Here is a 15,000-nt window from a genome sequence, read left to right on the forward strand (position 1 = left end):
TTAACTTTAGCGTTAGCGTTAGCATAGCAAGCTATACATTTTTAAAAACGTTTCAATTACAAATATATATGTACAGGACTGTGTAGAGCACAAAACAAGACCGTCGTAATTTTTAAATCAATTCTTTAAGCCGAAAATACTTACATTTATGGATCTCTCTGGTCGACCTGGCAGCCATGTTTCCTGGACAAATTATACTGTTAACGGCAGTTTTCTTTACAACATCGGTAATGCGGAGCATATTAGTAAAGCCACTGTAGCAAAGCGCCATCAGAAGAATGTGACTCGCACTGAAACGTGTTTTAAACATTTTTGTAGTGTTCCCTGGACACAAACCAGTAAGAGCCATTAAGGGCCCTGACCCACCAACCAGACGGCCGACCGTCGGCAGTAAAGTCAGTCAGACTGATCAGTCGGGTCCCCGAGGTCCAAAAGTGCCTCAGAACACACTGAGGAGACGCCGACTTGAGCGTACACTCTGCACGTGCGCGAAAAATAATACGTCTCCATAGCAGCAGGCGGCGCTGCTCTGTATTGTTTCCATTAACAGTCTGATTGTTTCCCAGAAAATGAGAACCGGCAGCTGATTGGACGAATGCGTCACGTGGTTCTTTTTTCTCTGGAAATTCCCAGCCAGACTGTCATGGCGGCTTGTTCAGAATACGATCTCATATTGGACTAAAATAGTTCACCGAAACGTGTTTCTGAAAACATTTGAAGAGAGAAATAGGCCGTGCAGTTGCTGAATCTGTCTTCATTTCAGATCAACTAAGGTCAGTTTAAAAGATTTTACTCAGATTTCCGGATGAGTTCCGACTGTCCTGTCTCTGACTGTCCTGTCTCCGACTGTCCTGTCTCTGACTGTCCTGTCTCTGACTGCCCTGTCTCTGACTGTCCTGTCTCTGACTGTCCTGTCTCTGACTGCCCTGTCTCTGACTGTCCTGTCTCTGACTGTCCTGTCTCTGACTGCCCTGTCTCTGACTGTCCTGTCTCCGACTGTCCTGTCTCCGACTGCCCTGTCTCTGACTGCCCTGTCTCTGTCTGTCCTGTCTCTGTCTGTCCTGTCTCCGACTGCCCTGTCTCTGACTGCCCTGTCTCTGTCTGTCCTGTCTCTGACTGTCCTGTCTCTGTCTGTCCTGTCTCTGACTGTCCTGTCTCCGACTGTCCTGTCTCCGACTGCCCTGTCTCTGACTGCCCTGTCTCTGTCTGCCCTGTCTCCGACTGCCCTGTCTCTGTCTGTCCTGTCTCCGACTGTCCTGTCTCTGTCTGTCCTGTCTCTGTCTGTCCTGTCTCTGACTGTCCTGTCTCTGACTGCCCTGTCTCTGTCTGTCCTGTCTCTGACTGTCCTGTCTCTGTCTGTCCTGTCTCTGACTGCCCTGTCTCTGTCTGTCCTGTCTCTGACTGTCCTGTCTCTGACTGCCCTGTCTCTGTCTGTCCTGTCTCTGACTGTCCTGTCTCTGTCTGCCCTGTCTCCGACTGCCCTGTCTCTGACTGTCCTGTCTCCGACTGCCCTGTCTCTGTCTGTCCTGTCTCCGACTGCCCTGTCTCTGACTGCCCTGTCTCTGACTGTCCTGTCTCTGACTGCCCTGTCTCTGACTGTCCTGTCTCTGACTGTCCTGTCTCTGACTGCCCTGTCTCTGACTGTCCTGTCTCCGACTGTCCTGTCTCCGACTGCCCTGTCTCTGACTGCCCTGTCTCTGTCTGTCCTGTCTCTGTCTGTCCTGTCTCCGACTGCCCTGTCTCTGACTGCCCTGTCTCTGTCTGTCCTGTCTCTGACTGTCCTGTCTCTGTCTGTCCTGTCTCTGACTGTCCTGTCTCCAACTGTCCTGTCTCCGACTGCCCTGTCTCTGACTGCCCTGTCTCTGTCTGCCCTGTCTCCGACTGCCCTGTCTCTGTCTGTCCTGTCTCCGACTGCCCTGTCTCTGACTGCCCTGTCTCTGTCTGTCCTGTCTCTGACTGTCCTGTCTCTGTCTGTCCTGTCTCTGACTGCCCTATCTCTGTCTGTCCTGTCTCTGACTGTCCTGTCTCTGACTGCCCTGTCTCTGTCTGTCCTGTCTCTGACTGTCCTGTCTCTGTCTGCCCTGTCTCCGACTGCCCTGTCTCTGTCTGTCCTGTCTCCGACTGCCCTGTCTCTGACTGCCCTGTCTCTGACTGTCCTGTCTCTGACTGCCCTGTCTCTGTCTGTCCTGTCTCTGACTGTCCTGTCTCTGTCTGTCCTGTCTCTGACTGCCCTGTCCCCGACTGAACAAGTCAGGTTGGCCCAAATGAAGGCCGATGGCTCCTCGGACGGCCGACGGCACGGGACACACCGACCAGACTCGAGTCACTGACCTCGCCAGACGGTCCGACGGCCGATTATTGGGCTGGAGGAAGTGCTATGGATAGTCCACATGATGATGAACAAATGGCAAAAATTAAAAAAGAACTGGAAACCAATGGATGCGCTGCAGCTGCTGAAATGATCCAGACTTATTTGGATGAACAGGATAATATTCAGCTAAATATTGGGATCACAGGAGAGTCTGGTTCTGGTAAATCCTCCTTTGTTAATGCCTTTAGAGGCATACACAACAAGGATGAGAAAAGAGCTGCCCCTACTGGTGTTACAGAAACCACCACAGATCCTACACCATACCCCCATCCAAATCATCCCAATGTTACACTTTGGGATCTTCCTGGTGTCGGCACCACCAAGTTTCCAGCTGACGAGTACCTGAAGAAGGTTGAATTCGAAAGGTTTGACTTCTTCATCATCATCTCAGCTGATCGCTTCAGAGAAAATGATGTGAAGCTCGCTGAGGAGATTCAGAAGATGAAGAAGTTCTACTTTGTTCGCTCAAAGATTGACCACAACATACGTGATGAGGAAGAAACTCAGGGGTCAGAGTTCAACGAAGAAGAGACCCTTAAAGAAATAAGGGAGGACTGCATTCAAGGTAAGTCTGAGGTTAGGTGGATATTCACAAATGCCTAAAACTTAAAGTCATACAGTATGCAACGAGGGTCACAAGCAGACACTTTGATTTTAAGAGAGGACAAGATAATAACTTTCCACATTGGCTCTGTTAACAGGTCATAAAATAAATCATATGAACACTGGCAGAGCCCCCTAATGAGGGTCTGTTGGCTTGACTGCTCATCTCAGATCTGAACAAATATTTCTACTGTAAACAACTTACCTGTCTTTGTGTCGGGCCTGCAGAGGGTTTCTGGGAAGTGTAGGCTTAAGAGGTTATTTCTCAGTTTGTTTTAATTTCATCATGTGAAGTTAACTTCCTGTTCTCTTTGTGACGAAGGTCTTGAAGGACGTGTTGAGTCTCCACAAGTCTTCCTGGTGTCCAGCCGTAAACTCCACCTGTATGATTTCCCTCTGTTAGAGAAAACCTTAGAGGAAGAACTTCCTGCACACAAGAAGCATGTTCTGCTGTTGGCCTTGCCCAATGTCAGTCTTGAAATAATCATAAAGAAGAAAGAAGCTTTACAGGCAGGAATAAAGTACCGTGCTGCTATGTCTGCACTCGGAGCAGCTGTACCAGTTCCTGGGCTCTCTTTTGGTACTGATATGGTCATGATGGTTACTACCATTAGACAGTACCAAGTTACCTTTGGTCTTGATAGCGCGTCACTGCAGCGTCTTGCTCAGACTGCAGGTCTGCCTCTGGATGAGCTTAGAGCAGTGATGACATCACCACTGGCTGGAAAAGAAATAAACAAAGATCTTATCATTAAGGTACTGAGCTCTTCTGTGGTTGACCTTTCATTAACAGCAGCAGAGGAAGGGTTTAGATTTATTCCATTATTTGGAATCCCAGCAGCAATGACCCTCTCTTCTGTCTCCACATACAAATCTCTCAACATGTTCCTCAACATGCTTGCTGACGATGCACAGAAGGTATTAGAAAAGGCCCTGGGTTTGATCACCACAGTGTGATATCATAGATAGATTGATCTTTATTGTCATTGTGCTCAAAGTATAATGACAATATGTTTACCAGCTCTTCAGTAGATTTAGTAATAGTAAACCAAAAGGTTTTTGGTGGTGAGGTAGCAGCATGAGGGGTTGTTAGTGCAAAAACATTAGGCAATGTTTCAGTCTTTGGCATTATGGGGAAGACAGTTGCATTATGGGATCATTAGGTGATCATTTCAAACTTACTCTGCAAAGCTAAGCTAACACTTTGATCAAATGATGATGCTAACAGTCTAAATACTGAATGTTAATCTGAATGAAATGAAGGCTTTTGAAAAATCAAATAAAATGTTCATTGATATTAGCTACAATTTGTGATTTTGTCTTAACATGAAATGATTTGAAACTAATGTACTTGTACTTGATTCTTGCTGTTAGGAGTTTGTAACTTCATGGTTGAATGAACTTAATGGATGAAAGCATCAGCTAAATGTCATGTGATGAATGTAATGAAGGCTTTTGAATAATCAAATAAAATGTTCATTAAAATGAGCTGAAATGTGTGATTTAGTTATGACTTGAAATGAAATGAATTCTCCATGTTACAGAGCAGAAGGTTGTACAAACACAGAATATCCTGTTACTGCACCGCCATCTAGTGGACACATGTTGTCATTACATCACACCATCTTTAAAATGGTCAACAAGTCAATACTCCAGTCATTTCATAACTGTTTCATCCAATCCACCCTCACCTTCAAATTATTCTTATTCTGTATTTTATAAAGGACAGCAAACATTAATTAACATTTCTGTAAATGACCAGAGCTACAGGAAGCAGCAGGACATTAGCACAGTTACACATCAACAGTATCTCCATTCAGTATAAGAAGCCATGCAAGCATCAACACACAGCCAGCTACACAGACCTGAGCCATCTTCTTTCACCGTTCAACCATGCAGAGCAGTAACAAGCAGTAATAAAGAGATGGAATAGGCTACATCATGAGGGAGGTGGTAATACAGCACAGGTTAATAAGATGGTAAAATAGTTAAAATTAGGGGTGTAATGGTACGTGTATTCGTACTGGACCGTTTCGGTACAGGGCGCATGTGCACCGAATGCAATCTTTTGTGTGCGGAACATTGGTCAATTTTCGTGTTTCCACACGAACATATTAAGCGGCGGAAGTCTCCACGTTCAGCGCAAATCCCGCCCTGCAGCTGATTCTAAAGTTTTCATTGGTCATGTCAATATGTCAATCACTGTACAGACACCAATCACTGATCTCTAAACCTACCCGCCATCACTGGAACCTAAACCAATGAAATCGACTGCAGGGCGGGATTTGTGTGTGTGTGTGTGTGTGTGTGTGTGTGTGTGTGTGTGTGTCTGTGTGTGTGTGTGTGTGTGTGTGTGTGTGTGTGTGTGTGTGTCTGTGTGTGTGTGTGTGTGTGTGTGTGTGTGTGTTTGTAGGTGTGTGTGTGTGTGTGTGTGTGTCTGTGTGTGTGTGTGTGTGTGTGTGTGTGTGTCTGTGTGTGTGTGTGTGTGTGTGTGTGTGTGTGTGTCTGTGTGTGTGTGTGTGTGTGTGTGTGTGTGTGTGTGTGTGTGTGTGTGTGTGTGTGTGTGTGTGTGTGTGTGTGTGTGTCTGTGTGTGTGTGTGTGTGTGTGTCTGTGTGTGTGTGTGTGTGTGTGTGTGTGTCTGTGTGTGTGTGTGTGTGTGTGTGTGTGTGTGTGTGTGTGTGTGTCTGTGTGTGTGTGTGTGTGTGTGTGTGTCTGTGTGTGTGTGTGTGTGTCTGTGTGTGTGTGTGTGTGTGTGTGTGTGTGTCTGTGTGTGTGTGTGTGTGTGTGTGTCTGTGTGTGTGTGTGTGTGTGTGTGTGTGTGTGTGTGTGTGTGTGTCTGTGTGTGTGTGTGTGTCTGTGTGTGTGTGTGTGTGTGTGTGTCTCTGTGTGTGTGTGTGTGTGTGTGTGTGTGTGTGTGTGTGTGTGTGTGTGTGTGTGTGTGTGTGTGTGTGTGTGTGTGTGTGTGTGTGTGTGTGTGTGTGTGTGTGTGTGTGTGTGTGTGTGTGTGTGTGTCTGTGTGTGTGTGTGTGTGTGTGTGTGTGTGTGTGTGTGTGTGTGTGTGTGTGTGTGTGTGTGTGTGTCTCAGGTGAGTTTCAGGAACAACCTGAAACTCACTCGACCTTTGACCTCCTTCACCTGGTAACTCAGAGGAGACTGTTAAAACCTGACAGAGAGAGAGACAGAGAGACAGACAGACAGACAGACAGACAGACAGAGAGAGAGAGAGACACAGAGAGAGAGAGACAGACAGAGAGGCAGACAGACAGACAAACAGAGAAAGAGACAGACAGACAGACAGACAGACAGAGAGAGAGAGAGAGAGACAGGCAGCCAGAGAGACTGACAGACAAACAGAGAAAGAGACAGACAGACAGACAGACAGACAGACAGACAGACAGACAGACAGACAGAGAGACAGGCAGACAGAGAGAGAGAGAGAGACAGAAGAAAAGAAAAAGACAGAAAAGAGTGAATCTGCAGCCGGAAGTGAAGTGATTTACCGGTGTGTTGTCGGTTTTGTGTCCACCATGAGGAGATAGGAACTTGAGGAAATAGGAACTTGAGGAAATAGGAACTTGAGGAAATAGGAACTTGAGGAAATAGGAACTTGAGGAAATAGGAACTTGAGGAAATAGGAACTTGAGGAAATAGGAACTTGAGGAAATAGGAACTTGAGGAAATAGGAACTTGAGGAAATAGGAACTTGAGGAAATAGGAACTTGAGATACCAGGAATTTAGGGAAGTAGAGGCTGTGGAACTTGGGGTAACCCAGTGACTCGGTGGTCAGCACTGCTGCCTCACAGCAGGTAGGCCCTGCAGAGATGGATCCTGAGTTTCTGTGTGGAGTTTACATGTTCTCCCCATGTTTGCATGAGTTTAACTAGGAGAAGAGATGAACATTAGCCACGTTTACAGAGATGCTGATTTCTTTTAATTATCCTAATAAATAAATCTTAAACAGGAATTTGGGGAACGTAAAACTAGTAAAGTGACAATACAACAATATTCTTTCCTATTAAAACTGAGATAGTTTTATGAACTTTTATGCTGCAAGAGTTTTGGTAATACCAATATTTACATTAATTACAGTCAACGAAGTCTGCATGTGTGAAGATTGTTAAACTGATCAACAGGAGATGTCTGATGTCTGATGTTGTTGAGCTTTAAAAGCACCAGAGGATCTTTGAAGAAGAAGATGATGAATGAATGAATGAAGAACAGATATTTAAGTTGTCTCTCATGTCAAATATCTCGGTGTCATCGTTGACTCCACCTTGTCTGTATAATATAATATAATATAATATAATATATATAAATAAATTAAAATATTACAACATTAAACAAAGTAAAAGACTCTCAGGCAGAGATCTGACTTTAACACAGCTCAAACACACAACAAGTTACAAAAAGCACAATTAACACACAAAAATGTGCAAAAAACACAAAAAACAAACAGAAATCACACAAAAACGCACAAAACACGCAACAATTAAAATTACATTACATCTTGAATCCACCTCGTCTTTCAAAAAACAAGTGAAAAAAGTACTGCACATAACTACATACAATCTAGCTAATTTTAGGTTATATAAGAAGCTGCCTAACAAGTTCAGCAGCAACATTATATTTGGATTCAATAATCTCCCCCCCATCTAGTATATTGTATGACAAGCTGGACGTAAGCAAAAGATACAACCCTTAAGCCTGTTCTCTGTCTGTATAAACAGGCCCTCAAAGTGTTAGACAGAAAACACAATACTTATCATTATTGTAAAATTCTTATCAAATATGCCATCATTAGTTGGGAAAATCTAATCAAATACAATGACAGCTGCCTAATGTTGAAGATCCTGGAGGACAAAGCTCCTCCACCACTCAGTACCTTTATTAACCCTTGTGTTGTCTTCCCTTCAACCGTGGAACTTTTTGTTTTTCTGGGTCAAAATGTAAAATTAAAACTTTTTTTTTTAATGGATTTTTTCACTTTATTTCCACGTTATATATGTCACTTTCTGCATTTTCCCCACGTTTTTCTAAGTGTTTTTCAACGATCTTTTATGATTTTTTTTCCAAATTCATTTAAAGTAGTGAACTGATCATTTGTTTTACTTGTGCAGAGCGTTGCAGGGAACCTTCCACGTTATTTCTTTTGACAATTTGGTTGAAAGAAACCCAAATTTATGATGTAGAAACTTTTTGAAAACAGGTCAAATTTGACCCGAGGACACCAGGAGAGTTAAGCAAAATAATTCTAACAATATAACCACTCGGTCTGTTCTGAGGGGGGCTGTAACCCCTTACAGGTCCAGCTCCTTTAGTCTATCAGGCTTCTCTGTTAGAGCCTCTGATAGGTGGAACAAGAAACTGCTCCAGCTACCATAACTTCACATAAAGTCTCACGGCCTGGCTCTGGGAAAGTCAGTCTTGTGAACATTTTTAATCTCCTGGTATTTTATATTATTGTTGTTATCTCTGCTGACCTGCTGCTAACATGTTTGATGATTGATGTCTTACCTGATGTCAAATATAGCCTGCTCTGCATTCCTTGGGTATGTATGAAAGATTAACTTATATTTTAACTATTTTACCATCTTATTAACCTGTGATGTATTACCACCTCCCTCATGATGTAGCCTATTTCATCCTTTTATTACTGCTTGTTACTGCTCTGCATGGTTGAACGGTGAAAGAAGATGGCTCTGGTCTGTGTTGCTGGCTGTGTGTTGATGCTTGCATGGCTTCTTATACTGAATGGAGATACTGTTGATGTGTAACTGTGCTAATGTCCTGCTGCTTCCTGTAGCTCTGCATGGCTCACTGAGAAAGCTTGTTTGTCCTGTTGCTCTGGTCTAAAATCATCTGGCCAAAGGTCTGCAGTTGATAATTAGCCGGCTGGCTAACACTGGCACATTTACAGAAATGTTAATTAATGTGTGTTTTACTTTATGAAAAAAAGAATAAGAGCTAATAGGTAGAATAAGCTGAAGGTGAGGGTGGATTGGATGAAACAGTTATGAAATGACTGGAGTATTGACTTGTTGACCATTTTAAAGATGGTGTGATGTAATGACAACATGTGTCCACTAGATGGCGGTGCAGTAACAGGATATTCTGTGTTTGTACAACCTTCTGCTCTGTAACATGGAGAATTCATTTCACTTCAAGTAATAACTAAATCACACATTTCAGCTCATTTCTATGAACATTTTATTTGATTATTCAAAAGCCTTCATTATATTCATCACATGACATTTAGCTGATGCTTTTATCCATTAAGTCCATCCAACCATGAAGTTACAAACTCCTAACAGCAAGAATCAAGTACAAGTACATTAGTTTCAAATCATTTCATGTTATGACAAAATCACAAATTGTAGCTAATATCAATGAACATTTTAATTGATTTTTCAAAAGCCTTCATTTCATTCAGATTAACATTCAGTATTTAGACTGTCAGCATCATCATTTGATCAAAGTGTTAGCTTAGCTTTGCAGACTAAGTTTGAAATGATCACCTAATGATCCCATAATGCAACTGTCTTCCCCATAATGCCAAAGACTGAAACATTGCACAACTTTTTTGCACTAACAACCCCTCATGCTGCTACCTCACCACCAATAACCTTTACACTATTACTACTGAAGAGCTGGTAAACATATTGTCATTATACTTTGAGCACAATGACAATAAAGATCAATCTATCTATGACATCACACTGTGGTGTCCAAACCCAGGGCCTTTTTAAATACCTTCTGTGAATCGTCAGCAAGCATGTTGAGGAACATGTTGAGAGTTTTGTATGTGGAGACAAAAGAGAGGGCCATTGCTGCTGGGATTCCAAATAATGGAATAAATCTAAACCCTTCCTCTGCTGCTGTTAATGAAAGGTCAACCACAGAAGAGCTCAGTACCTTAATGATAAGATCTTTGTTTATTTCTTTTCCAGCCAGTGGTGATGTCATCACTGCTCTAAGCTCATCCAGAGGCAGACCTACAATCTGAGCAAGACGCTGCAGTGACTCGCTATCAAGACCAAAGGTAGCTTGGTACTGTCTAATGGTAGTAACCATGATGGTCATATCAGTACCAAAAGAGAGCCCAGGAACTGGTGCAGCTTCTCCCAGTGCAGACAAACTGGCAAGGTACTTTATTTTTGCCTGTAAAGCTTCTTTCTTCTTTATGATTATTTCAAGACTGACATTGGGCAAGGCCAACAGCAGAACATTCCTCTTGTGTGCAGGAAGTTCTTCCTCTAAGGTTTTCTCTAACAGAGGGAAATCATACAGGTGGAGTTTACGGCTGGACACCAGGAAGACTTGTGGAGACTCAACACGTCCTTTAAGACCTTCGTCACAAAGAGAACAGGAAGTTAACTTCACATGATGAAATTAAAACAAACTGTAAATAACCTCTTAAGCCTACACTTCCCAGAAACCCTCTGCAGGCCCGACACAAAGACAGGTAGGTTGTTTACAGTAGAAATACTTGTTCAGATCTGAGATGAGCAGTCCAGCCAACAGACCCTCATTAGGGGGCTCTGCCAGTGTTCATATGATTTATTTTATGACCTGTTAACAGAGCCAATGTGGAAAGTTATTATCTTGTCCTCTCTTAAAATCAAAGTGTCTGCTTGTGACCCTTGTTGCATACTGTATGACTTTAAGTTTTAGGCATTTGTAAACATTCAATTCAATTCAATTTATAGTATCAAATCATAACAAGAGTTATCTCGAGACACTATACAGATAGAGTAGGTCTAGACCACACTCTATAATTTACAAAGACCCACCAATTCTAGTAATTCCCCCAAGAGCAAGTATTTAGTGTGACAGTGGTGAGGAAGAACTTCCTTTTAGGGAGAAACCTCGGCAGACCCAGGCTCTTGGTAGGAGGTGTCTGACGATGCCGGTTGGGGGTGTGATGAACAGTGGCAATAATAGTCACAATACAGATAATGGAACAGTGACTACAAATAGTAGTTGTAGTAGTTCATGGTGTAGCAGGGCACAGCAGGGCATTACAGGATTTAGCAGGACGTAGCAGGGCACTGCAGGACGTAGCAGGATGTAGCAGGGTATAGCAGGATTTAGCAGGATTTAGCAGGACATAGCAGGGCACAGCAGGGCACAGCAGGGCATAGCAGGGTGTTGCAGGGTATAGCAGGATTTAGCAGGACATAGCAGGGCACTGCAGGGCACAGCAGGGCATAGCAGGGTGTTGCAGGGCACTGCAGGACGTAGCAGGACGTAGCAGGATGTAGCAGGGTATAGCAGGATTTAGCAGGATTTAGCAGGACATAGCAGGGCACAGCAGGGCACAGCAGGGCATAGCAGGGTGTTGCAGGGTATAGCAGGATTTAGCAGGACATAGCAGGGCACTGCAGAGCGTAGCAGGATGTAGCAGGACGTAGCAGGACGTAGCAGGATGTAGCAGGGTATAGCAGGACATAGCAGGCCACTGCAGAGCACAGCAGGGCATAGCAGGGCTTAGCTGGGCACTGCAGAGAGTAGCAGGGTGTAGCAGGGCGCAGAGCATGACCACGGCGACAGCTGCAACCATGATTTAGATGCCACCCTAATCCAAGGAAAACTGTTGGGCGAAAAAAAACATAAGGACTCCGGGGAATAAGCTCCCCAGAGCTAAGTCCACCTAACCTCAGACTTACCTTGAATACAGTTCTCCCTCATTTCTTTAAGGGTCTCTTCTTCGTTGAACTCTGACCCCTGAGTTTCTTCTTCATCACGTATGTTGTGGTCAATCTTTGAGCGAACAAAGTAGAACTTCTTCTTCATCTTCTGAATCTCCTCAGCGAGCTTCACATCATTTTCTCTGAAGCGATCAGCTGAGATGATGATGAAGAAGTCATACCTTTCGAATTCAACCTTCTTCAGGTACTCGTCAGCTGGAAACTTGGTGGTGCCGATACCAGGAAGATCCCAAAGTGTAACATTGGGATGATTTCGATGAGGGTATGGTGTAGGATCTGTGGTGGTTTCTGTAACACCAGTAGGAGCGGCTCTTTCCTTATCTCTGTTGTGTATGCCTCTAAAGGCATTAACAAAGGAGGATTTACCAGAACCAGACTCTCCTGTGATCCCAATATTTAGCTGAATATTATCCTGTTCATCCAAATAAGTCTGGATCTTTGCAGCAGCTGCAGCGGATCCGTTGGTTTCCAGTTCTTTTTGAATTTTTGCCATTTCTTCATCATCATGTGGATCCATAGCACTTCCTGAAGAACAAGTAAAAACACAAAGTCATTGAGCTATTTTGATTCAGGAAGTTGCAGCATATACAAGTTTACCCTAATCTAATCATTTATTAAAATACAATAAATCAAAGTTAGGAGATTACATTTCACCCTTGTGTTGTCTTTGGGTCAAATTTGACCCATTTTCAAAAACTCTCTTTATCAGAACTATAACAAAAGAACATTGAAAAAAGTGACAAATGTTGGAAAAAGTGACAAAAATACCCATCAAAAACATCGCCATAGGTGACAAACTTGTGTAAAAAAGCGACAAAAATCTTCTAAAAAATCTTGACAAAAACACAATTTAAAAAATGCCAAAAAATTGACAAACACATTGGAATAAAATCGACAAAAACATCAAGAAAAGTGTACAAAAAGAACAACAAAATGTTGAAATTTCGACCCAGAACAACACAAACTTGCAGGTCGACGGTACGACAACACAAGGGTTAAATAATGTTTTTTTCCAAGAATGTGTGTAGTCTATTCTGTTATTATATATATTATATATTATTCTGTAAGCTCAATTGTTGCCTGCAGTCAGTGAGCTTTTCTTGGCAGCAAAACTGAATTAATATTTGCATGTTTTGATGGTGAAATGTAATATATGTCATAATTACAGAGAGTCATATCACTACACATAGAAGCCCCCCTGCTGGTTATACTACAACACGTAGTTTTCAAAAATAATCATATGCATAATTTTGAAAAGTAAGTGCTGTAGTACAACCAGCAGAAGACTAATTATAATTGAGGTAAGTTTGGAAACACCACCTTAAAAATATAATAATAAGCATATTCATAATTTTGGTAAATATTTGCCAGAAAATTTCAATATGTGTCATAATTACAGAGTCATGTCACTACTCCACACACAGAAGCCCCCCTACTAGTTATACTAAAACACGTAGTTTTCAAAAATAAGCATAATCATAATTTTGTGGAATATCTTTTGCCAAAAACATTTAATATTTTAATAATTAAATTGGCGTGTCTCTAAATTTACCTCACACATAATTAATCTTCTGCTGTAGTACAACTAGCAGGGGGGGTTCTATGTTCGGAGTAGTTTTGGAGACATGACTCTCTGTAATTATGACATATATTACATTGTTTTAGCAAAACATATTCCCCAAAATTATGCATATGCCTATTTGTAAAAGGTAAGTGCTGTAGTACAACTAGCAGAAGACTAATTATGTGTGAGGTAAGTTTAGAGACACGACTATTTAATTATTAAAATATAAAATGTTTTTGGCAAAAAATATTCCCCAAAATTTTAATTATGCCTATTTTTGACAAGTAAGTGCTGTAGTACAACTAGCAGGAGACAAGTTATAATTGAGGTAAGTTTGGAGACACTACCTTATTTAATCATTAAATTAATAAATATGTTTGTTATATCTCTTTTGGTTTTTCTAGTTTGTAGCTCGTTGTTAACCTGACTACGGTAGGAACGATGGGTCGTTTGTGATTTAATGGTTTGCTCAGAAGTTATTGTTGTCTTTCCAACTTTACCGAAGTTTAAACACAAATGATCCCAGTGATCTCGCGATGATCTCATGTGATTAAAGCGATGCAGATATTTGCTCTGCCTTGGTGTGAACACGTCATACATTTAGTTTAGAAAACATTCCCAGATGCTTAAACCCTGCAGACAGCGTTACGTAACAGCTGATAACAGCGTCATTTGTCCAGGAGCTTATCCATAAATCAGTACCAGTTTAACCCATTCATACTAATTCATTCATTGTGTCTTGGTTCCCTAAAACAGCTGTAACCTCATTACATAAGACTACTAATACAAACAACAGTGCAAAGTGTGTTACACAAGACAAATCTGCAGTGATACGACAGGAAATTAACAATATTGACAATATTAAAGAGATAGAAAGAGATAGAATATGTCTTACCGTCTGTGATACTTGAGGAACGTTACGACTCTGCAGGAAGGTTTAACTTCTGTCTCTACTGTTGTTGTTTTATAGTGTTTTAAAGAGTTCAGCAACTTAGACATTCAAAGATGTGGCCAATGAGAACGTCCTGCTGTGGGTGACAGAGACCAATCAGTGTCTGCCCTGTCTCCCTGTAGGCGTTAACAGTGAAATCACATGGTTTACAAGAAACAGTCTGTTTATCAGAGAGCTGCACCCTTTTCCTTTCTATGTCCATATATTGTATACAACAGTGGTTCTCAACCGGTGGGGCCAGCCCCCCTGGGGGGGCGCGGACACTCTCCTGGGGGGGCGCGAGTAGGCTACAGGATGGGAGGGGGAAAAAAAAACAGAAAAATAAAAATAAAAATCACGTAATGTAATGTAACTACACGTCGCTCGGTCGTGGCTGGGTAGCGTTGCATTCCCCCCCCCGACTCATTTCCTGGTTCTCCTTCTCTATAACAACATGAAATCAAGGAGAGGGTTAACTTCTCCTGGTTCTCCTCCTCTATAACAACATGAGATCAAGGAGAGGGTTAACTTCTCCTGGTTCTCCTCCTCTATAACAACATGAGATCAAGGAGAGGGTTAACTTCTCCTGGTTCTCCTTCTCTATAACAACATGAAATCAAGGAGAGGGTTAACTTCTCCTGGTTCTCCTTCTCTATAACAACATGAAATCAAGGAGAGGGTTAACTTCTCCTGGTTCTCCTCCTCTATAACAACATGAAATCAAGGAGAGGGTTAACTTCTCCTGGTTCTCCTCCTCTATAACAACATGAGATCAAGGAGAGGGTTAACTTCTCCTGGTTCTCCTCCTCTATAACAACATG

General features: G+C 42.4%; 2 protein-coding genes across 2 annotated transcripts; one reads left to right on the top strand and one right to left on the bottom strand.

Moving 5' to 3' along the window:
- The first annotated feature begins 2,374 nt into the window (after nt 1-2,374).
- Nucleotides 2,375-4,462, top strand: LOC116059273 (interferon-inducible GTPase 5-like). The gene is made up of 2 exons (XM_035997847.1): nt 2,375-2,936; nt 3,297-4,462. Exons 1-2 carry the CDS (start codon nt 2,378-2,380, stop codon nt 3,929-3,931), a joined length of 1,194 nt encoding a protein of 397 aa, XP_035853740.1. The 5' UTR covers nt 2,375-2,377; the 3' UTR covers nt 3,932-4,462.
- A 5,161-nt stretch (nt 4,463-9,623) lies between these two features.
- On the bottom strand, nt 9,624-14,284 carry LOC116059259 (interferon-inducible GTPase 5-like). The gene is made up of 3 exons (XM_031312232.2): nt 14,144-14,284; nt 11,643-12,209; nt 9,624-10,322 (listed from the first exon to the last, which is right to left on the bottom strand). The coding sequence occupies exons 2-3, from the start codon at nt 12,199-12,201 to the stop codon at nt 9,688-9,690; spliced, it is 1,194 nt and encodes a 397-aa protein (XP_031168092.1). The 5' UTR covers nt 12,202-12,209; nt 14,144-14,284; the 3' UTR covers nt 9,624-9,687.
- Nucleotides 14,285-15,000: the final 716 nt, after the last annotated feature.

This window comes from Sander lucioperca, chromosome 22 (genome assembly GCF_008315115.2).
Source record: "Sander lucioperca isolate FBNREF2018 chromosome 22, SLUC_FBN_1.2, whole genome shotgun sequence".
NCBI lineage: Eukaryota > Metazoa > Chordata > Actinopteri > Perciformes > Percidae > Sander > Sander lucioperca.

What these genes read in the sequence shown, in the direction of transcription:
- LOC116059273 (XM_035997847.1), top strand. Translation starts at nt 2,378, where the DNA reads ATGGATAGTCCACATGATGATGAACAAATGGCAAAAATTAAAAAAGAA. An exon ending in AAGGGAGGACTGCATTCAAG is followed by an intron (nt 2,937 to 3,296) that starts GTAAGTCTGAGG and finishes TTTGTGACGAAG; the next exon opens with GTCTTGAAGGACGTGTTGAG.
- LOC116059259 (XM_031312232.2), bottom strand. Translation starts at nt 12,201, where the DNA reads ATGGATCCACATGATGATGAAGAAATGGCAAAAATTCAAAAAGAACTG. An exon ending in GAGGGAGAACTGTATTCAAG is followed by an intron (nt 10,323 to 11,642) that starts GTAAGTCTGAGG and finishes TTTGTGACGAAG; the next exon opens with GTCTTAAAGGACGTGTTGAG.